The 24,894-nt window shown below is 46.3% G+C and overlaps 1 protein-coding gene across 2 annotated transcripts in view; it reads left to right on the plus strand.

The window, feature by feature from the left end:
- The first annotated feature begins 380 nt into the window (after positions 1 to 380).
- KLHL6 (kelch like family member 6) overlaps positions 381 to 24,894 on the plus strand; it is a 373,289-nt gene continuing 348,775 nt past the window's right edge. The window contains exon 1 of one of the 2 annotated variants that reach the window (XM_029616586.1): positions 381 to 481. Coding sequence is in view for 1 of the 2 variants with exons in the window: in XM_029616584.1 (XP_029472444.1) it covers positions 22,215 to 22,456 (242 nt within the window). In the remaining variant the exon portion in view is untranslated. Of the gene's footprint in view, positions 482 to 22,144; positions 22,457 to 24,894 lie in introns of those variants that run through there. The other variant, XM_029616584.1, reaches the window with a different exon arrangement.

Raw genomic sequence — 24,894 nt, forward strand, 5'->3', positions numbered from 1 at the left:
CTAGCATCGCTCATTCAATCTTCATGCCATGAGTTGGAGGGAGAAATGCATTGGATGAGTGAGTGTGCTGACTTCCTGTTTTAGCAGCTGCGCGCTGTCCCCCAGGAATATTGGTGTATGACTTGAAAGTTGTACTAGATAGGCATACCATGACTGTCTTGGCCATGTTGGAGCTATGAGTATCATGTTCACTTTGTCCAAAATGCATTTTTGTACTATCTGAGATATTAAGGGTATCAGTGGGTATGCATAAAGGAGGCCCATCACCCAAGAGATCAGGAAAGCGTCCTGAGATATTCTCCATTTGCTGGGAAGGATTGAGCAAAACGTACTTAGTTTTGTGTTGCTCTCTGACGCAAACAGATCTATACACGGAAGACCCCAGTGATTGAAGAGATTGTGAGCTACACCTTGGTTGAGAGACGATTCGTGAAGGTGAAAGATCCTGCTTAATCTGTCTGCTTTTGTGTTCACCAGTCCGGTAAGTAGGATGCTTGCAGAGTGATCCCGTTCCTTTCTGCCCATTCCCAAATCTGTACTGCCTCCTTGCACAGAGTCCTGGAACCTGACCCTCCTTCTTTGTTTATATAGAATATCACAACTTGATTGTATGTGTGAATCATCACACACTTTCCCTGAACCATTGATGCAAACACATGCATTGTATTCTTTATCGCTCTTAGTTCCAACAGATTTATCTGACACTGGCCTTCTGTTGGGGTCCATAGGCCCTGTGTTTTCACATGAAGTCGATGGGCTCCCCAACCGTTCGTTGAGGTGCCTGTTGTGAGAATTAACCGATGAGTGGGATTCCTGAAAGCCACCAAGATATGTTCCTTTTCATAGAGGCTGTAACACAAATCATCTTTGACATGGGCTGCCTGCACTGATTCCATTGTGACTTTAAGCCCCGCTGTAATCTTCTCATGTGAAGACTGGTGTGAGGGACCACATGTATTACCACTGACATGTGTCCCAATAGCACTAGAACCCAGCATACTGTCCTTTTGATTTGTTTGTGAAGAAATAGGCATGGGCCATGTAGAGTCTGGATCCTGTCATTGGGCAGGAACGCCCTGCCTAGGGGCAAATGAATCCATGCTTCTATGAACTGAAGAATCTGACAAGGGTTGAGATGGGACTTTTAATAATTTATGATAAATCCAAGGTTCTCTAGGCATCAAATTGTCTCCAGCAAGTGATCTTGTAGGGTTTGCGGATTCTGAGAGACAATGAGCCAATGTCGAGATACGGGAAAATCCGGATTCCCTGTCTTCGTAAATGAGCCACTACCACTGCAAGACATTTTGTGAAGACGCTTAGGGAAGAAGAGAGTCCAAAAGGGAGGACCTTGCACTGGTAGTTCCGATTGCCCACCTGAAAATAGAGGTAACGCCAAAAAGAAATGGAGATGGGAATGTGAGTATAAACATCCTTCAGGTCCAGAGAACACATCCAATCGTTGGGTTGTAGAAACAAAAGGATCAATTTCAGGGAAGTAATTTAGAATTTATGTCTTTTGATATATTTGTTGGGAGAACACAGATCTAAAATTGGCCAAAGCCCTCCCTCCCCCCCTCCCCCAGTTTTCTTGGAAATGAGTAAGTATTGGGAGCAGTATCCCTTGTTAATATGAGAGGGTGAGAGAGTGGGGATCACTCGTTGATGCATCAGAACTTGCGCTGCCTGTTGTAACAAGGGAATTTGGGAGGAGTCCCATGTGGGTGCTATCAGATGAGGTGTCAGTGGATGAAGAATGAAGTCCATTTTGTAGCCCTGAAAAATGATATTCAGCATCCATTGATCTGTTGTGACCGTGGACCAGGCATGGGAAAAAAAAGTTATTCTGCCCCCGACATGCGTTGGGTGTTGTGTGTGAGCATGTCTCAAAAACCCTGATAAGGCTGTTGTGATTGTTGTGGCTTTGAGGGCCTTTGACTTCTTTGCTGGCCTCTTTGCTGTGGCTGCTGGCTTTGAGGCCCTTTGGCTGCTGAATTGGTGGCACTCTGTAAGGCTGGTACTGTTCGTAGAGCTTTCGTTGGTAGTAGGAACTTTTATATGGCAAAATATACTTTCTGGTGGTAGAAAGATGATCTCCAGGTGAAGTTATTGATTGTACTGCCACATTCTGTTCTTTAATCTGAGAGACAGTTTTCCTGTTTCTCACCAAAAAAGGTTGTCTCCCTTACAAGGCAGGTCTGCCAGCTTGTCATGGACATCTTCGCAAATTACACTGGAGCGCAACCAAGCTATGCGTATTAGAGTGTAATCTCAACTTCTTTGCCTTCTTCATGGCCGATTCAGCAACAACAGAATTATGTGAGATCTGAACTGTGCCATAGAGAGACAACTTCTGCATCCTGAATTTGAAATCCAATTTCCTTGATGCTGTGACCAGGGTATGAGGGGACTCCCACGCTCTATCCATAACCGAATCCACAACTTGTGTGATGGAAAAGCCATTCGTTCCGATGGTACCTGAAAGATCTTTAAAATTCCCATTGTCTCTGCTCTAGGATTGGGAATTTGGCGGGTCTCCACGTTTAGGAGTGGGCCAACTTTCTCCATCAATTTGGAGTATGTGAGGTCCTCAGGTGGTGAAGAAGGTTCTAGGGGCTCCTCCGGCGGGTCTAAGGGGATGCCCATGGAGCTCCCTGGTGAGTCTGGTGGTAACTCATGAGGCTGGTCACCTGGTTGAGGAGAAAAATATGACCTTATGTGAGGCTCCGGACTGATCTCCTCCTCTATAGCGGATGGGGGATATTCCAATAGCGGAGAAGGATTTCCCTAAGATGGAATTGGAGAATGAGGCGGTCGGGGATGATGATCTGTAGGGAGCTCACGAAAAAGGACTTCAGAATGGAGGTTTGTATTTACACTGCCGTGACTGTTTTGTGAGGACGTGATGGAGAACTTGGTACAAGCATCGTGAATGTGTAGGGCACCAGAGTGTGTTCCCGGAAGAGGAATGAACCAAAGTGTGTTTCCGGAAGAGGTACATAAAAGGTTCCGGTTTGCCGCCATTGTTAAATTAGGCGGGTTGAAATTCAGCTCGCATTTAGGAAAGGATATGCACGGACTAAATCGCCGCTTGTGATGGAACTTCTTTGAGCAAAAGATGGACTGTTTCCGTTGAATTGGTTTCCTGATTTCGAGCTATTCCCCTGAAGCAGGACTCCGGTCCGAAACATGGCCATGTCGGAAAGGATATGCATGGACTAAATCGCCAATTGTGATGGAACTTCTTTGAGCAAAAGATGGACTGTTTCCGTTGAATTGGTTTCCTGATTTCGAGCTATTCCCCTGAAGCAGGACTTCGGTCCGAAACATGGCCATGTCGGGATGTTTGGGACCTATTCATCGTGGATAAGTATCTGCATATATATTATCCGTGTGATTCTATTAGTTGGGAGTTTTCCCCATGAATTTTTGTGAGGATATTTTTAAAGAAAATTTGAAAAATTTAAAATATAGGTGTGATTCGCAATTAAAGTAATGAGACCCCTTATGACAAACGAGATGGAATTATATATGCCTGTGTTGCGCTCCCCCCTGTTGCTGCGCTACAGGAGGTATCTTACCTTCCTCCCGGAGGCCGCTTCGAAGCCAGGGCCTCTCCTGTGCACCATCCGGGACTTGCTCCAGGGCCTGGGAGGCCTAGCTGTTCCTGAGGCCTGCCTGTGGCTTGCATGCCTGCGTTTGGACTTCCTGTTTGGCGACGCCCTTCTCCTAGGGGCCGGCCCGCAGCTCTCTACCCCACTTATAGGGCCAGCGAGGGGCGGTCCTGGCAAACACCTCCCAGGGAGTTGCCTACAACCTCCAGTATATAAGGACTTTCTTGTCACTTGCAACTTGCCTTCGGATTGAGTGCTACAGTTGCCTGTACCTCGTCCTCGATCCAGGTCCTCCATGGTCTACCTTGTTTTGATGGCTCCTTGTCCTGTCTTACCTTGATGTCCGCTACCTGATGTTACTGATATCTGCCTTGATGTGTTACCTGATGTCTGATCCTGTGCCGGATCCAGTTCCTGCTTTTCCTTGTTGTTCCTGTCTTGAGCTGCCTGGTGTGCAGCGTACCTGCCTTGACTGCCTGGAGTGCAGTAATCTTCCGCCTTGTCTTCCTGGTGCTCTCCCGCTCTCAGCGTGGTCCGCGACCAGCCTTCCTGGGCTGAGTAGGGCGTGTATGGGACGGGGTGGTCCGCGACTCAGTCCCGTGGGTGGGCTGAGTAGGGCGCCCTAAGGGACAGTGCCCATGTCTCCTTCCTGCCCTTGCCATTTGATGTCTCTGCACCAGTCCTTGCCATTCGATGTCTCTGCACCTGCCTTGTCTACGATGTCTTCAGTGTAAAGGACTCTGTCTGCCCTCGCCTCTGTCCGGCCTGCCACCCATTGCCGTACCCAGCGGCAGGTCCGAAAGGGCCGGGAACAGTCGGAGGACCGTTCATCAATCAACTTCCCAGTGTTGGTTGCCATGGGCGTGCAGGTCCGGCTGAGGGTCAGACTCCACTCCTTACTCCCTGCTTTTGTACCCGCCTGGCTCACCATGCCTGCCCAGCTCACCTCCCACGGTGTGGCTTGGGGCTCCTCCTTGAGTCCTGCCGTGGCCCACCACCCGCTTGAGACGACCGTGCTCCGCGCGCGCTCGTAACAGCCTGCTCGTGTATAGAGGGTCTAACAAAAGTTTGTCGGTGACAGTGTACTGTATAGTATATACCAGTACATTGGTTGAATTTTTGTTGTTGACAATTCCCAATTCTTGCCATCTTCCGCGATGAATTTCCTCAATATCTGCTTGAGAGTTTTGTTAAAACGCTCCACGAGCCCATTAGTTTGTGGATGGTAAACTGATGTTCGCAGGGTTTTTACCTGCAATAATGCGCAAACTTGCTTCATCACTTTAGAGACAAACGGGGTCCCTTGGTCAGTTAATATCTCTTTGGGCAACCCCACCCGGTAAATCACCTCCACCAAGGCCGTGGCTATTGTTTGAGTCTTCATAACTCGTAGGGGAATAGCTTCTGGATACCTGGTCTCATAGTTGAGAATGACCAGGATATATTTGTTTCCGTGGCTAGACCTTTCTAAGGGGCCTACCAAGTCCATAGCAACCCTCTCAAAAGGTGTCTCTATAAATGGCATGGGCACTAGGGGAGCTACGTGCGTTGCTGCCGGTCTGGTCAGCTGACAGGTAGGGCAGGACTGACAATAGTCCTGAATGTTCAAGCCAGGCCAATAGAACTGGGCTAGAATCTTTTCTCGTGTTTTCTCTTCCCCTAGGTGGCCCCCCAAAAGATGACTATGGGCGAGCCGTAACATTTGTTGACGATACTGCTGGGGAACCAAAAACTGCTCAACCGTTTCGCCCTCCAGATTCCCCTTTGCTACTCTGTATACTAGATTTTTCTTGAGTACAAAAAAGGGGGGGGGGGGGGGCTGGATTTTGACCCTCCACCCCAGAGACTAAGTCATCATCTGTATATTCTCCCGGGCCCCTTTTAGTGTCCCATCTTCTTGTTGGGCCCGCCTAAAATTCCTGGGGTTTCCCTCGCCTGTCCAGGCTGAGGGAACCTCTATGGGTTGGGGAGCCCCCTCTAACTTTGCCTACAAGGCTTGAGTGTCTTAGGATTATTAATATACAAGTCCGGGTCTTCTAAAGGAAAGACCCCTGGAAATGAGGTCTCTTTCTCGCTGATGTCATCTGGGCCCCTCATGAGCCGGGCCCAAAGAGTCCCAAAGTCAGGATAATCTCATCCCAGTATCACAGGATATGGTATCCAGGGGAGCACTCCCACTTTTACTGTAGCTTGTCCCACTGGAGTCTTCAACAGGACCTGACTGGTCGGGTATTGTCTCTGGTCTCCATGTATGCAAGCGAGGGTCACTGTCTGTTCATAATCAGTCTGTGTTCTTTTGACCAGTTCTCTCCGAATGAGAGTTTTTACACTTCCCGAGTCTACTAGGGCTTGGGTCGGGTCACCATCTAGCTCCACCAGAACCACGAAGGTTGTAAACCCCAAGCGGGGAATGTCCACAAACAAGCAGGAGTGAGGGGGCCACCAAATTGGCATCCATAAATTCATCCTCCACTCGATAGCAGTCACGAGCAAAGTGCCCCCTCTCTCCACAGTTGAAGCAGGTCCCTTTGGGCGTCACTGCTTCTGGGTGTTTACTCCTTCTCAGGCCCCTCTAATGCGTTATCGGGGTCTCGTGAGGTTGGGAGATGCTCCACTTCTCGGCCGATATAGCGGCTTAGGGTTCTGCCCCTCGATTCTCTCCTTCCTTTCTCCAAGCCCTTTATTCGGGAATTCTTCTCTGCTGGAGTAAGCCCACGGCCTGTCTCTGCAGCATCCAAATAACGCTCTACTAGGGAACCACATCCTTCAGGGTCACCGCTGTCTGTCTCCGTACCCATTCACGCACTTGGGAGGGGAGAAAGTTCACAAATTGTTCTGCTGCAACAGCCTCCTCAACTTCAACTCCCCTTTTATTATCGGGTTCTAGCCTTTAATTTCTGACCCGGGGTCTCTCTCCTGGTGTAAAGGTTAAGCCCCAGAAACCTTTATGATAAGACTCCTTAGACAGTCCCAGTCTATCGAGTATGGCAGCCTTGACCTCCTGATAGTCTTGGGCTTGCTGGTTGTTAAGGGCCCGGTATGCGGCCTGGGCCTAACTGGTTAAATGTGGGGCCACTCTCATGGCCCACTGGGACCTAAGCCAGGCCATGGCCTCCGCTACCCTCTCAAAGGTGACCAGGAATGCGTCTGGGTCATCTTGGGGCCCCATCTTTGTCAGCTGGATTTCTAGTGTTGGTGGGGGTGGACTCTGTTCCGTTCCGGTGTGTACCCCAGCGGTCCCTAGCGCTGGTGTCCTTTGTAGTAATTGGCCGTTAAGCTGTGCTTGGGCTTCCAGCTGTTGCTGCAATTGTTGCTGTAGCTGTTGGTGCTGCGCATACTGGGTCTGAGTGGCTGCCCGGAGCTGTTGCTGTCCCTCCACCAGGGCTTGCAGTAACTGCTCCATTTCTCAGGAAGGTTCCTGCAAAGGCTATTCTGAGCTCCTGCCCCTTCAAGGCCGGAAACCTTTCCCCTTCTTTCAAGAAAATAATCAAACAAAAGTCTGCTTCTCCAGCTCTGACTAACTTCTTCTGTTCCCTCCCTCCGACGAAGTTTCTCTCCTTAGCCGGTATCAATAAACAAAAGTCCTGTGTGGCTGCCGTTGCAGCTAGGCCCCAAAAAATTATTAGGTTTTTTTTTTTTTTTTTTTTTGCTAGTGTGGGTCCCTGTCTGTGCAGACGCTTAGAACAGGTAATCCCACTGCTCCCACCATAAGTGATGCCCTTGGAGCGGTCTAGGACTGGGGAAGGCTGGAGAACAGACCAGGCTGGAGTCTGGTCTGCTTTTCACCAGTTTATTTACAGAATTTTAACAGAAGAAAAATGGCTGCTTACCTCAGCAGACTGATAAGCAAAAGAAAACGTCCAGAATAGACACAGCATTTAATTACAGCTTCCTTCCTCTTCCTGGGGCCTTCTCCCTCTCTCAGGGCCTCACCTTTTTATCCCTTACCTCAGGGAAATGCCCCCACCCGAGGATCCCCTTCCTGTCTGTCTTAAGGTGGACCGGGCCAGATAGATGGAGCCGGTCCTTTAAGGCAGCCTGGGGCTTTCTGTCATGTACTCTATCACTCCATTCTAGACCTCTCATGATTTTGTAGACCTCTATCATACACCCCCTCAGTCATCTCTTTTCCAAGCTGAACAGCCCTAACCTCTTTAATCTTTCCTCATTTGGGAGCCATTCCATCCCTTTTATCATTTTGATTGCCCTTCTCTGTACCTTCTCCAGTGCATCTATATCTTTTTTGAGATGCAGTCCATTACCTGCTATTAATCAAGTTGACTTAGAAAATAGCCACTGCTATTACTAGCATCAGTAGCATGGGATATACTTAGTTTTTGGGTACTTGCCAGGTACTTGTAGCCTGGATTGGCCACTATTGGAAACAGGATGCTGGGCTTGATGGACCCTTGGTCTGACCCAGTATGGCAATTTCTTATGTTCAGAATTAAACACACTACCAAGGTATGGTCTCACCATGGAGTGATACAGAAGCATTATGACATTCTCCATTTTATTCACCATTCCCTTCCTAATGATTCCTAACATTCTGTTTGCTTTTTGACCGCCGCAGCACACTGAGCTGACGATTTCAATGTATTGCCAACTATGACGCCTAGATCCTTTTCCTGGGTAGTAACTCCTTACATGAAATCTAACATTGTGCAACTACAGCATGAGCTATTTTTGCCTATATGCATCACCTTGCATATAGGCAAGATAATGCATATATGTGAAGTGGTCAGGATATTTACCACTCTTCTTGATTGCCGCCTGCCCTGACCCCTGCTTGGACTCGGATACTGTTTGCTCACTATCTGCCCCATCCTAAGCCTGGACCCAGATACCCTTGCTGGTCACCAGCCCTGACTTCTGCCCACAACTTGACTTTGTCATACTGCTCTTTACGGGACTTTCGCCTAAGTCCTGCCGGCCCCTGGAACCCAAGGGCTCAACTTGCGGGGAACGGGGCTGGTTTAGATGAAGATCCAGCTCTAGTCCCAGTAAGAGGAGTCCAGCAGCTGTCTGTGTGGGCCTAGTGGGTTTGCCTGCTGGGCTGCATCAACCATACCACAGCCCAAGGACTCACATCTGTGAAAATTGCACTATTGATGGGTTGAGGAGTAAGAGAATCAAATGAATTAAAATGAATACGTGTGTCTCACCAAGTCTTGCAGAGTACCTTCATGTGGTGACCCTGTGCATAATACCTAAATTAAATTTTAGCTAGGCGACTACTACTATTGAAGTATGATAAGAAGAAAAAAGAAAAATTCATACTGGTCATGCATTGCCCAGAATATAAAGGTGCCTACTTTTAGTCTAAGCAATAGAGCTAATTATGGGGGTAGCAATAGTCCTGAATCTTCAGGCATAGATAACCTGCCTGGTATAACTATAGGCCATGGTGATGCTGTTCATGAACCCACTGCAGCAGCTGATAAATCACAGAAGCTAATGAAGACATTAACAGGATTATTTACCACTAAGTCAACTCCTGAAGAAAGAAAGGAGATGATGTACTACTGTATGTTGTGTCAGAGGTGGACCCTTGGGCTGAGGTGGGGTTGACGCTGTTGCATCTGTCGGTCACAGACGGCTGCGACCACTCTGCCTTACCTCTTTTCTACCCTTTTCCTCCTCCTTGGGCAAGATGGCTGCCTCCGGTGCCAAGTGCCGAAGCCCTCGGTGTCTCCAATCCAGCATGGGTGTCCCAGTCCACCATGCTCCTTCCTGTGGCCTCCTAGGGCGCGCGCGCGCGCATGTTGCCTACACCTATGTACATGTCATGGCAGAAACCTCGGGTGCATCCCCACCGCATGACGTCAATACCTCCGGGTATTTAAGCCTCTGCTACTCTACCTACCTTGAGTTAGCAAGGACTTCGGTTTAGCTACTCTGACCGCTTTAAGCTGCTCGCTTAGACGCCTCGCTACCCTCTGGGGAATCTCGCTCCTGCCGAAACTCTAGGAGCCTGCTCCTTGGGGGCCTCTCGCTTCCAACTACCCTTCGGAGTTTCTACTAACTTGACAACCGCTCCTCAGGGGTCTCTCTCTTTATTTCAGGATCTTCTGCACTATCAGGTACTCGCTCCTCGAGGGCCTACCAGTCCAGTGAATCCTGCACCACGGACCTTCGGTTCCACCATCTTCATTGCCAGGAAGACGCTTGTGTTGCATCTGTCGGTGCTAGACAGCTTCGCCTCGTTTGCCTCACCTTATTCATGGCACCTCCCGCTTACCTAGTAAAGATGGCTACCACCGCATCTACAAGCCGACCTCTCCGGTGTCCCCGGAACGGCTATGGTGCAGCCTCCCGCCATGCTCCTCCCAGGTACCTACTAGTGTACGCGCGCATCACCCACATCTTTATTCTAACCTTGGTGCGAACCTCGGGGGCGTTCCCCCTTACTGACGTCACACCATCCGAGTATATAACATCTTCTATTTTGCTAGCTCCCTGAGTTAGCAAGGACTCGATTGGGATTCGTTCTGTTCCTGTCTACGCTACTCTGCTTCTTCCGTGCTGCCGCTGGAAGCGCTCTCTCTGCCCTTTGGGGTAACTGCTAACCTGGGTACCCGCTCCTTGGGGGCCCTCTGCTTTATTTCAGGTGCCTTACAGGGAACAGGTACTCGCTCCTCGAGGGCCTGCTCTCCCTGCCTCGGTGCCTGCACTTTCTTCTATAACCTGGTGGAATCGCATATCTATAGCAAACACCTAGTGAGTACTCTAACTCTCAGTCTAGCAGGGAAACCTGCTTCGGAACCTCCAGATACCAACGGAGAAGGGCTCCCTCCAGCGGCGGATTCCCTATGAAGACCGGCCCGGGGATTCGCCACCCAGGCCGGCTCAGGTGAGAACTCGTGACTAGCACGACTGGCCCACCGGGGGATGCCCGATCCCCCGATAGGCCAATCCACCCCTGGCTTCCTCTGCCGAGGTCCCTGAGACTGCAACTACCAGACTGCCTCACTACTGCCACCTCTGGTGGTACTCTCCAACCTGTATAATAAAGAACTAACTGTGTTTGTGCGTTCTGTGTCTAGCCTAGTACTGTGGCTCCTCACAGGGCTCCTCCCCGTGGGCATGGTCATCTGCCACAGTACCCAAGGATCCACCCAACCACCGCTCATCCATAACAGATTGCTAACTCCATGGATCCGGCTCAGCTCACCGCATTGCAGGCCATTCCAGGCCTGGCCCAGCGAATCTCCGAACAGCAGAATGCACTGGAGGGCTTGACCGCTGCATTCAACCTACTGCACACACAAATGAACTCACCTGCCACCACCGATAAAGAAGCTACACCGTCTGAGGTGACGGTCAAGAGTATTGTACCTCTATCTGCTCCTACCCGCTTCTTGGGGGAAGTTTGGAGATGCAGAGGTTTCCTTAACCAGTGCTGCATGCACTTTTCCCTGCAGCCCAGCCATTTTCCCACAGCTTATGCCAAGACTACCTATATCTTGTTGTATCTAGACGGACGAGCAATGTCTTGGGCCTCCTCGCTGTGGGAGCGCGAGGATCCAATTCTTCATGACCTTGAAGGATTCCTTGAACTGTTTAAATAAGTTTTCGATGACCCTGCCCGGTATACCACTGCAGGATCTTCTCTGGTTCACCTGAAGCAAGGTAATAAACCATTAGCTGACTTCGCTATTGAATTCAAGACACTGGTGTCTGAATTATCTTGGGACCCGAGATGCCTGAGGACCCCCTTCTTTGAAGGACTGAACTTTCATCTGAAGGATGAGCTCGCCGCTCGTGAGATGCCTGAGACTTTGGCTGAACTGGTGAAGTTGGCAATAAGGATTGATCGCCGACTTCGTGACAAGGTTCAAGAGACCAAGACTCTCAGAAAACCCTTCCAGGGTGAAGCACGAGTTAAGTCCATACCCAGGCCGGTTCTTTCGGTCCCAGTTGCTGGCGAAGAAGAACCTATGCAATTAGACCGCAGCCATCTGACGTCCAAAGAGAGAAGAACGGAAGAAATTGGGGCTGTGCATGTACTGTGGACAAGCTGGCTATGCTGTTCAATCATGCCCTATATGTCCAGGAAACTGGCAGACCTAAGTCCTGTGGGAGGACTCTTCTTAGGTCTTACTGCTCCTTCTCCTTCGCTCTCTCTTCCTGTATCCTTGATCTGCGGACCTTTAGAGTACCAGACTCTTGCCCTGGTGGACTCAGGGGCAGGAGGCAATTTCATTCTACAATTCATGAAGAGACCTTACCGGGTGAAGTAACCCAACTCATCGAACCAGTATGTCTACGGACCGGTGCTCTCCATTCTGAAGATATTAGAGAAGGCCATGCACCCTATAATACTGGGATTACCATGGCTGCAGCAGCATATGCCTCAGTTCAATTGGGCTACACTGGAACTTTCACGTTGGGGTCCAGACTGCCATGGTAAATGCCTGATGGAGGTCGCTCCTATACCCTGCATGTCAACCACCCCAGTAATGCCAGGGTTGCCGCCTCAATATGCATCTTTCCAAGATGTCTTTTCAAAGGAGGCTGCAGACGTACTACCGCCTCACAGACCCTATGACTGTGCAACAAATTCCATGGTCTGACCACTTCCTTATTCATTCCGATGTAAAATTCCTTAAACCTCAAATCAAACAAAATCATAAACCCATAGAATTTAAATACAGACCACCTTTTAATACCGAAAATCTAAACGACAAACTAGAAGAAAAACTAACTGATATTGACTACAACAACTGTAGTTCTGCCACAGAAACATGGTTAGAAACAACCAAAAAAATAGCTGACGAAATAAACCCCATCAAATCAATACAGGAAAAAGAAGCAAGACAAAAAATCCCCTGGCACAATGTAAAAGTAAAAGATGCAAAAAGGACCCTCAGATCAATGGAAAAAAGATGGAGAAAACACAAAACTACCGATAACCTAACCAAATACAGAAAACAGCTAACTCTTTACAAACATTTAATACTCAATGCTAAGAGAGAATATTTCAGCAATAAAATAGAAAAGTTTGCGAACAATCCAAGAACACTATTCTCAATAGTTTCAAACCTAACCAGTGACAAGCAAGAATCACCACAAAACCTACCAGAAGCAAAATGTAATGAAATCGCCAAATGTTTCAGTGAAAAAATTACTAAATTAAGAGACAAACTTCCAAACACTGCCAACCAAGAAATCAAAATGCAAAAAAGAGATGTCAACCAATGGACATCATTCACTGAGATATCTGAAATGGAATTGGAACAAATGTTAAAAAATGTAAACCCCGCCCCACACAAAATTGACGCAATACCAACTATTGAACTTAAGAAATCAGCTAACACAGTCACCCATACACTGACTAAAATCATAAACCTATCCCTTGAAGAAGGAACAATGCCAGATATACTGAAAGGAGCAATGATAAAACCAATCTTTAAGAAAAAAAACAGTGATCCCCTTATCCTGAACAACTACAGGCCAGTATCAAATCTTCCCTTATTAGCTAAACTAATTGAGAAAACAGTACAGAAACAGCTAGCTGAACATCTGGATGACAATAACATACTGTATCCATCGCAACATGGATTTCGAAAACACTACAGCACGGAGACATTGCTCCTCTCTCTAACAGATAACATTCTAAGAGGCTTTGATAGCGGTAAACACTATATTCTAATAATGCTCGACCTATCGGCAACCTTCGACACAGTTAACCACAAAATACTACTAAATAGACTAGAAGAAATCGGACTACAAGGCAAAACATTAAACTGGTTCAGCTCATATCTAAAAAACAGGTTTTTCGAAGTTCAGATCAATAACACATTATCAGAAAAAATCAACCTCAAAACAGGGGTTCCGCAGGGATCAGCCCTGTCTGCGACCCTTTTTAACATATACATGCTGCCATTATGCCACTTACTGGCAGGACTAGGAATTATACATTACATTTATGCTGACGATATCCAACTAATTCTACCTATAGATGACACAATAGAGAAAACATTAAATCTAGCTAACATGTACCTAAGCATTATAAAACAACTACTGACACAAATGGAACTTGTTATTAATATTGATAAAACAGAATTTCTACACCTAGAATGGAAAAATACTGAAATCAGCCAAACCTCAATAATCCTCAAAGACAACCAGAAAATTGAACTAGCTGGAAAAGTACGTAACCTTGGAATAATAATGGACCCTGAAATCAATCTTAAACAGCACATATCACTAAAAGTAAAGGAAGGATACGCAAAACTCATGGTACTCAGAAAACTAAAACCACTACTAACTCAAAATGATTTCCAAACAATTCTACAGGCACTAATTTTCTCCAGCACGGATTACTGTAATGCCCTGCTGCTAGGACTACCAAATACTACGTTAAGACCACTTCAAATACTTCAGAACACAGCAGCTAGAATACTAACCGGAAAAAGGAGGAGGGACCACATAACCGAAACCCTAGCGGAACTACATTGGTTACCGATTGAACACAGAATTAAATACAAAACCCTATGTACCATCCATAAACTAATTCATGATGAGAAATCAGACTGGCTAAACACAGCATTACGGGTACATGTCCCACACAGAAATCTTCGATCAGCAAATAAAGCACTCCTAACCATCCCTTCAGTTAAAACAGCAAGACTAACCCAAATGAGGGAAAGGGCCTTATCATTAGCAGGACCCACAATTTGGAACACAATGCCTCCAGAGATCAGATTACAAAGTGATCTCAAGGCATTTAAGAAAAGTTTAAAAACATGGCTTTTTAAACAGGCATTTTACAAGGAGATGGGAGAATAGAAATTATTCAGGAATAAGCAGATAAGCACCGACACACAGTACTTAGGGTGATACAGTAGAGTAGTCTATGAATCCCACATCACAACTAGCATATTGATAACACTATGTATGATAAATTTACCCGTAAAAGTACTTTCAGTACACTCGGTCATGACCCACTTCTCTAAAAATTATTTTGTCTAATGATATATTGTAACCGAACCTTTGACAGCACCTGTTAGAATGTACTATACTACACTTTTACCTACATTAAATATGTGCCTACATGTAAACCATTGCGATGGTATATAACTTAGCGATGGTATAAAAAAGATTTTAAATAAATAAGTAAATTAATTAATTAAATAAATAAATAATTAATCTGAAGCCTAATACTGAACCACCCAAGGGATGGGTGTACCCTCTCTCCATGGCAGAGAATAAAGCCATGTCTGAATATATTCAGGAAAATCTCCAAAAGGGCTTCATAAGACCCTCCAAGTCTCCTGCTGGCGCAGGTTTCTTTTTTGTGGGGAAGAAGGAGGAAACCTTGCGTCCTTGTATTGATTACAGGGATCTCAACGAAATAACAGTGAAAGATCGTTACCCCCTGCCTCTGATCTCAGAGCTATTCGACAGACTACAGGGAGCCAAGATCTTCTCCAAGCTTGATCTGAAAGGAGCCTATAACTTACTTCGCATTCGAGCTGGTGATGAGTGGAAAACAGCCTTCAACACCTGGGACGGTCACTTTGAATATTTAGTGATACCCTTCAGCCTGTGCAATGCCCCGGCTGTCTTTCAAAATTTAATGAACGACATCTTCCGGGATCTCCTCTATAAGTGTGTTGTTATATATCTGGTTGACTTCTTGATATTCTCTCAAGACATGACCACTCACATAAAGGATGTCAAAAGAATACTGCAAAGACTCCGTGAGAACCATCTCTACGCCAAACTATCCAAATGTGAATTCCACAAGGAATCAGTGCCCTTCTTAGGCTACATTGTTTCCAACCAAGGCTTTCAAATGGATCCACAGAAACTGGAAAGCATCAAGAAATGGGCACAACCCTCCAGCCTCAAGGCTCTCAGACATTTCTTAGGTTTCACCAACTATTACAGGACTTTCATCAAGAACTACTCCTCACATACAGTTCTGCTTACAGCTATGACAAAGAAAGGTGCCAACGTTACAAATTGGTCTCCGGAGGCAATAGCTGCATTCCAGAAGTTAAAAGGTGCCTTTTCGAACAAACCATGTCTCCGACATCCGGATCCCACCAAGCCCTTCATCGTTGAGGTCGATGCCTCAGATGTTGGCATAGGGGCTGTATTAAGTCAGACCGGTGATTCGAAGGTTCCACAACCATGCTCATTCTTCTCCCATCGCTTCTCTCCAGCAGAAAAAAATTACGGAATAGAAGATAAAGAGCTCCTGGCTATAAAGATGGCATTCGAAGAATGGCGCCCTTGGCTCGAACGAGCACAACATCAAGTCACTGTCTTTACAGACCATAAGAATCTGGAGTACCTCCGCCACGCACAGTGTCTAAATCATAGACAAGCGAGATGGTCTCTGTTTTTCAACAGATTCAACTTTGTGCTAAAATACCGCCCTGGAGATAAGAATATCAGAGCAGATGCCTTGTCTTGCTCATTCCTCTCAGAGGACATTCCAGAGGAACCACAACACATCATTGAACTAGAAAGGGTTATTTTGGCAGCTACTCACTCAGTACCTGCAGGAAAAGCTATCGTACCCAAGAACCTCAGAAAGAAGTTGTTAGCATGGGCTCACAACTCTAAACTGGCAGGACACCCTGGCCAACGCAGAACTCTGTCTAAGCTACAAAACGTTTATTGGTGGCCCACCATGAAGGAAGACACATTTTCCTACGTTGCTTCCTGTACAAATTGTGCCAGACAAAATACGCCACCTGGTCGTCCTTGGGGTTTGCTCCAACCCTTGCCAGTACCAGATGAACCATGGACACACATTGCCACAGACTTCGTGGTAGACTTACCACTTTCAGGAGGAAACATCACAATTTGGGTAACTGTTGACCGGTTCTCAAAGATGGCTCACTTTGTGGCTCTCCCTGGCTTACCCACCGCCATGGAGCTCGCCGAGCTCTTCATCACATACATCTTCCGCTTCCATGGCATGCCTAAGCACATAGTGTCCGATCGAGGAGCCCAATTCACAGCTAAGTTCTGGAAAGCACTATGCAAGAAGTTTGATATTTCTCTCGACTTCACCTCAGCATACCATCCACAATCTAACGGGCAAACAGAGAGAATGAACAGGACACTCAAGCAGTTCATTTGTGCCTATGTGAACACGCGCCAGAATGATTGGAGTGAACTGTTGCCCTGGGCTGAATTCACCATCAATTCTCATCCAGCAACATCCACTGGATCAGCACCATTCAAAGTGGTTTACGGACGACTACCACACCACTACTGCCAATTCCATTATCAGTGTCGTCCCCGGCAGCTCAATCTACTGCCAAAGATATTCAACAACTATGGACTCAGACAAAAGAGATTTATTTATTTATTTATTTAACATTTTTATATACCGAAATTCATGTAGCAAAAGTTACATATCAATTCGGTTTACATTATAACATTAAACAGGCAAGACAGAGTGCAATTACATCGAACAGGAGGATAAACTTGGATCAAGTAACTGGGGATTAAAGAACAAGAAGATACAATAAATAATGTAGTACTCGAAAGGACCTGGCTAAATATATAGTAGACATGTTGAAAGCAGGACTTCGAGCTAAAAAAGGATACGATGCTAACCACTGCAAGGCTCCAGAGTTTCAGCCTGGTGATAAAGACTGGCTATCCACTAAACACTTGAGACTTAAACTACCTTCAGCTTGCTTCACTCCTCACGTCGTTGGACCATTTCCTATTCTCCGACGATTAGGCAATCTCACCTATAGTCTGAAGCTAACATCTACATTGAAGATCCACAATGCATTCCACGTCTCACTTTTGAAGCCATTGATCCTTAGTGAGTTCTCCAACAAGACACCAGAAGCTACACCAATAGACGCAGAAGAAGACATCGAATATAAAGTAGACGCTATTCTCGATGTGAGAAATAGAGGCAGAGTATGGGAATATCTTCTATCTTGAGAAGGCTATGGACCTGAAGAAAATTCTTGGACTCTATTGGCCAATATTCTGGATAAAGAGATGCTACAAGACTTTCATAGATTGCATCCTCATAAACCAAGGCCTGGTAGAAAACAGCGTGGACGCCATTTGAAGGGGGGTACTGTTGTGTCTGTCGGTGCTAGACGGCTTCGCCCCATTTGCCTCACCTTATTCACAGCTCCTCCCGCTTACCTAGGAAAGATGGCTACTGCCGCACCTACAAGCTGACCTCTCCGGCATCCATGGAACGGCTATGGTGCAGCCTCACGCCATGCTCCTCCCAGGTACCTACTAGGGTGCGCGCGCATCACCCACATCTTTATTCTAACCTTGGCATGAACCTTGGGGGCGTTCCCCCTTACTGACGTCACGCCATCCGGGTATATAACATCTTCTATTTTGCTAGCTCGCTGAGTTAGCAAGGAGTCGATTGGGATTCGTTCTGTTCCTGTCTACGCTACTCTGCTTCTTCCGTGCTGCCGCTGGAAGCTCTCTCTCTGCCCTTCGGGGTAACTGCTAACCTGGGTACCCGCTCCTCGGGGGCCCTCTGCTTTATTTCAGGTGCCTTACAGGGAACAGGTACTCACTCCTCGAGGCCTGCTCTCCCTGCCTCGGTGCCTGCATTTTCTTCTACAACCTGGTGGAATCGCATATCTACAGCAAACACCTAGTGAGTACTCTAACTCTCAGTCTATCTCATCCACAGAACTTCCTTGCTGGGAAACCTGCTTCGGAACCTTCACATACCAACGGGTTTAGAAGGGCTCCCTCTGCCGAGGTCCCTGAGACTGCAACTACCAGACTGCCTCACTACTGCCACCTCTGATGGTTCTCTCCAAGCTGTATAATAAAGAACTAACTCTGTGCGTTTTGAGTCTAGCCTAGTACTGTGGCTCCTCACGGAGCTGCTCCCCGTGGGCGTGGTCATCTGCCACAGTACCCAAGGATCCACCCAACCACCGCTCATCTATAACAGCTTGCACTATGCTCCAGTGAGTACCTCTACGATCCGGTTCTCCTACTCCACTCACCAGGCTTGTGTTGCGTCTGTTGGACGCAGACGGCTGCAACTGCTCTGCCTTACCTCTTTCTTCCCTTTTCATACTCCTTGGGCAAGATGGCTGTCTCTGGTGCCCAGTGCCAAAACCCTCGGCATCTCCAATTCAGCATGGGCGTCCCAGTCCGCCACGCTCCTTCCCGTGGCCTCCTAGGATGCGCGCATGCACATTGCCTACACTCAAATACACGTCATGGCGGGAACCTCGGGGGCGTCCCCGCCACATGACGTCGATACCTCCGGGTATTTAAAGCCTCCACTATGCTACCATCATTGAGTTAGCAAGGACTTCGGTTTAAGCTACTCTGTCTGCTCTAAGCTGCTCGCTTAGATGCCTCGCTACCCTCCGGGGATCTCGCTCCTTATGAAACTCTAGGCACCCGGTCTTCGGGGGTCTCTTGCTTCCAACTACCCTTCGGGGTTTCTACTAACTAGACAACCGCTCCTCGGGAGTCTCTCCCTCTCTCTATTTCAGGGTCTTCTAGACTCTTGGGTACTCGCTCCTCGAGGGCCTACCAGTCTGTGTATCCTGCACCATGGACCTTCGGTCCCACCATCGTCATTTCCAGGAAGACGCCGCACTATGTGCCTGTGAGTACCTCTACGATCTGGTGCTCCAACTCCACCCTCCAGGCTCGGCCTTTCCTGCACTGCAGGTTCCTATCTATCTTGAACGCCATGGCCACGATGAAATGCGGGTGTAGTACCTGGAGTTAAGACACGTATGTAATTTTACAATTTAAGTATTCATTTAGAATGCGCAAGGTATTCTTTAGAAATTGATTAATATATGCCTGAGGCCTCTGAGGAAGGTTTTCGAAACACGAGCCGTGTCGGGCCATGTGTTAAGAAACTAACCGCATAATATGCATAAGCATATGTGTCCTATCCAGAGTGGATTAAGCATCGCGGTGTTATAAGATAAGAATGCTTTTCTGTTTCACTTTAGCGCGCATTAAGTGGTTACATTTTGCTATATAAAACTGAGTGTATGAAATAAGTGTCTTTTAAATCAGGCGTTTTTATGCATCAAATGATTGAGTGCATAAAAGATAAGCTGTTTCATTTTTCAAGCGCACTAAGTAATTGAATTTTGGCATATAAAATGAGCGTGCCATTTTGAAATAAAAAGTGTGGAATCCAATGATTATATTTGAAAGGGGCATTTCACTTTGGTGATATATCAACATATGATTTCACCTTAAATAAGTGAATGCTGTTTCTGGCTCACAGACAGCATACAAAAACAGTACCTGTTATTTGTATATGAGGTTTTTTCCCACTTTTTAAACAATATTTCAAAATGTTTCCGGATTTGTGCGTTTTTTTCTTTATTTTTGATTATCATTTATACACACAATTTTTCAGTTTTGTAACTCAGAAGTTAGCCAACTAAATGAATATTTGGGCAGATAGGTTAAATTCTAGCCAGCTAATAAGTTAGGAATCTAGAATCTAGCTGGATAAGTTAGGGGTATTCTGGCGACTTAATTGGGAGGAGATGAGCTTGTGAGATCCCTATGTTCTTACCCAGGGTATATGCTGTGGATTCAGGGAGTCAGAAGTGAGCTAGAGAAGGAAGGGGCTGTACTAGAGTAGAAAACAGACCAGCATGGAGCAAGTGAACCAACCTTCACCTTTACTAGGCATCTTGTTAACTCCTAGGGACATTCACGTAGGACATCTAAGAAGAATCTCCCTCAGAGGATTTTTCCGAAAACAACTCCTAGATATGGGAGTAACCGACTACTCAGGGTAGAGAGTGTAGAAACAGTTTGAGCCCAAGCATGGAGCTGTGGCAAAGAGAAGCTTGGTTTTCTAAAAGGGAGTGGCAGCTCATCTGTATGGGGCTCAGCCCAATGCTGGAACTTCTCAAATGTTCCTTGGGAGGAATGAAAGACTGATATATACTATGCTAGTGACTGTTAGGGCCAGCTTTTGGGGTGTGCGACCTCATAGGGTGCCATGCACTAGGGTGCGCCACCACTTCCTCCCAAAGCAGCTGAAGAAGAACCACTCTGCTTCCCAGTTCAGCCCTCAGGGCTGAGGAGCTACTGCTCCTACCATTCCCTCTTATTTCCAGAGATGGCTTGCAGGACTCAAGACTTAGGGCCTAGGGAGCCAAAGAACTGCTGTTGCAGCCCTGCCTCTCTTCCCGCAGCCAGTGACCTAATGTTTCTAACTTTCTGCTGCTGCCGCTGGCTGTGTTCTCTCTTGATGGTTCAAACAGAGGATCTGTGCACTGAATTCCTAGGGAAGAGAGGAGCTGCAGCAGCAGGAGGTGATTAGAAGCACCAGTTGCTAGCTCCACTCTCCTGTCACACTGCTGGGGGAGGGGGATGGAAGATGAGAGTGAGGGAGAGTGGTGGTGACTTTCCTTCTTGTCCTCTCCCCTCCCTCACGGAGGGGAGAGGACAAGAAGGAAAGGGTTGGTTTGAGGGATATGAAGTCTCCTCCCCAGTCATGGGGGAAGCAGGGAGCCAGGTTCCTGGTACTTTCACAGGGCACCGCCAGCACTAAAGCCAACCCTTGTGACTGTTCTATGGAATTTGGAAGCCACTAGTTGTGCTTCTCTATACAGATGTCTAGAATTGTATGCACTGACTGTTTCATTTAAAATACAGCATGTACAGATGTTTTCCATGTATATAAAATCAGCTCATTTGGAAACCACATCTGAGCCATGGTTTGAACTTATTCCCTAGTCTGACCCAGGAGTTAAAACACTGCTACAGAAAGGATTGGTCATCTTTCACAGCCAGTGATGTTCCATCTGCAGATCACTGCACCACCTGATTGACCAAACAGTAAATATTTTAAAGAACTTCCAGGTTAATCTTAATGTGTTGCTTATACATATTGTACCCTGTGAAAACTAGGAAGTGGTTTTCTTTGGCACAATGCAAGTACTAAGAAGTGCACTAGCAGTAAATTTGAGAGATTGAAATCCTATCCAACATACCTTGACTTACGAATGTGGTTCATTCCTGTCTTGGTAATGTGCAAAACTAACTCATTTGGAGACACAAACCTGGTAAAGAACCCAAGAGTGAACAGAACAGTTCTCCTGATAATCTGGTTTCTCAGGAGTAAAATAACCCATGTTTATTGTCCAAACAAGAGTTGTAACCTTGCTTCAGTAGTGTTAAAATCCATAAATTCAATGTAGTGGAAATATAAGCAGCAAAAATCTATATTTAAAATTAAAATGTTCTGGTTTGTACTGTGACTTTTTATAATAGCAAGATAGAGGCTATAAGCTTTCCTCCTCTCAGGAAGCACTGGTCTTGCATCACATTATAAGGCATCCTCCTTGCCATCTCTTATGCTCACAAGCATTATGGGCCCCTCATAAACACGCAATAAGTCTCAGGAGCTGGCACTGGTTGAGATGATACGAGACTTCCTGGTGTGGGGGGGGGGGGGGGGGGGGAAATGATACAATGCCAGGCTTCCTGTTCTGTATGTACAGATAAGTTAGTCAGACAGGAAATCCACTTTAAATCTGCAATGAGACCCCATAGAAACTTAGGGGCTGCCTTAGTCTGAAATAAGATGGTTACAGTAGAGACGTGGTTAAACACATAGGAGACATGTTGGAGGAAAGTTCCAAGGAGCCTCTCATTACAGACTGCTGCCAAAAGATGGGAAATCTCATTGAGAACTCTAATGGAGAAAGGATACAGTTTGATGATGCAGGTCTTGCTCTGGTTCTTCAGAATGGACTTGAGAACCTGCGTCTGGAAAACTCGCTGACAGACGTCATTTTGTGTGTGGACAATAAGGAATTCTCCTGCCACCGTGTGGTTTTGGCTGCAGCAAGTAACTATTTCAGGTACAGTGAGTTTACCTCCAATCGATGTCTAATCCCCTGGTTTGTTTTTTTAAGTCTCATAGTGGGATTGTCGTGAGGATATTTGCCATGCAATTTTTAACATTTTTCATAGAAGGTCTTGAGATAATTACATCAATAGTTTTAAACTTTTACTTCATTGAGGTCCCCTCTTTCCCTGATTTATTTTATAAAAAGTAATCATTTCATGATTTCAACTAATTAAATTAGCTAATCTTAAGTGATTGGAGGGACACAACTGTGGCTCTATTTTGCCAGTAGCCACTCAGAAGTTGTTTTCAATGTTTAGTTGGCTTCTGTCCTTGGATTTTATAGCAATAATTCTCACATAAATATGTTATTGTGATTGCGAGCAACCTCTCTCTGGTTCCTCTCTTTTGGTGGCAGTGGGGCAGATGGCTTGGCTCCTGTGCTCTCTACTTTGGTGACTGAGAAACAGGAGGCACTCGCCTCTTTGGTGGTGGAGCAGAGATAGTTCCTGTGCTTTCTGGCTCCTCTTTCCTTTGGTGATGGAAAGGCAGGTGACTTCTGACTTCTCTGGCTGTTCTATTTATTGACATGTGGGCAGGCATGGATAAAGACTCCTTCCCACCTCCTCTTCGTTGGCAAGCTGAGAGTGGAGGCAGATGGCCCCCCTTAGCCACAGCACTTCTCTCTTTAACCAAGTAGGTGGAGGAAGAAGACCTGGATGGGCGTGAACTGGAGGCACATTGCCCTCCTTAGGCACTGTTTTTATCTCCTTCAGGCCAGAGGTTGAAAATAGATGGCCTCACTTATTATCACCTCTGAGGTGGGCAGGAAACAGCTCCATTCAGCTGCAGCATCTCTCTGCGGGCAGCAGTCAGATGGGAGGATGAAGCCCTGATCAGTGCTGATGCCAGCATCCCTCTTTTGATATACCAGTACCTCTCAGATTGAGAACCATAAGGAAGAGAGAGAGTCAAAAGGAGCAAATACTTATCAAAACGTCAGGTTAGCAAGGTGACTCAGTTAGTTTCTTGAATTGTGTAAGTTCTGTTTTTCACTATGAATCTGTGGTAGAAGAGAGGAACTGGAAATGAAGAGGAGGGCAACGAGTTTTGATCATTTCTCTGCATTTCTGGATCATTCTAAAATGATTAATTGGGGAAATTTGAAAATTTTACCATCAACAGCTTAAAAATTTCAACAGGCAGCATATTCATTGAAAGAACTGACAACAAGGCAATCAAAAATCTCCAATTTGTTTCAGAGGTTAAAAAAGTACAATAGAGCAGTAGCAAGAGCTTAAGGAATGTTAGGGTTCATAGGGAAAAATATTGATAAGACCCCATTTGAAGGATTGTGTCCAATTCTGGAGGCTGTACCTCCAAAAGGGTGTATATAATACAGAGGCAGTCCGGGGAAGGGCTACCAAAATGGTGCAGTGTTTCTATCAAAAACCCTCTGGAATGAAACTAGGGACGGTAACTTTAAAATAGGTGTGTGGGTACCCATTATACACATGTATATAGGCGCGTGGCCAGATGTGCTGCAATTTTATATCCTACTCGTAGGTACACACACGTTATAAAATAAGCCAGGTGCAGGTATGTGTGCTCCCTATTTTAAGCTTGTACGCACACAGCAGGGAAATGTCAACTTTGAGACACACGAGTGAGGGGATTTTAAAACGTGTGTGTCTAGGACATGACCAGTTTCACCAGTCTGACCACCAGTTTGCCCAGTGTACAGCTAGATCCTCAAAACCCTCCCACCTGCGCTCCCTCCAGTTAACCTAGACCCTGTCAATCAGTTCATATGTGGCTAGAAATTGTTTTATTCTGACTTAACACCTCAGCTATGGCAGAAGTAAAGTTGCGCTGTGATTGACCTGGACACACACCCATGTGCACACATACATATCTCTTGGCACTAACCCGCCCACATTCTGCCCCTTTTCTCCCGATGTGAGATATTCGTGCATCGGTACTTGTGCGCATATATGGCCGGTTATAAAATCGGATGGCTGCAAATCAGCGATACATTTGCATCCATCTCCCGGTTTTGGTGTGCATATCACTATTAAAGTTTGCTTTTAAGGACCTTAATATGTCTGCCCTAAAGCAATGGTATTAAAACTGGTGTCAGGCCGGCCTGTGGGGGCACAAGATCGATTGTGGGAAAGCATAACATGTTTGGTTTGACAAACTTTTATTTGCAGTACATTCTTTGGGGGGGGCGGGGGGCTGGTGGGAGCTAAAAGTAGAAGAAAAACATGGATACAACTTAAAGAGTTTGAGGATCACTGCCCAAGAAGAGAGAAGAAAGAGAGGGAGGATGAGATAGAGACATTCAAATACCTGAAAGGCATAAATTCTGTGGAAGAATCGAGCATTTTCCAGTGAGAAAGCAATTCTAATAGGGAGTAGAATAGCATAAGAAAATATTTCTTCATAGAA

This window comes from Rhinatrema bivittatum, chromosome 9, assembly GCF_901001135.1.
Source record: "Rhinatrema bivittatum chromosome 9, aRhiBiv1.1, whole genome shotgun sequence".
Taxonomy (NCBI): domain Eukaryota; kingdom Metazoa; phylum Chordata; class Amphibia; order Gymnophiona; family Rhinatrematidae; genus Rhinatrema; species Rhinatrema bivittatum.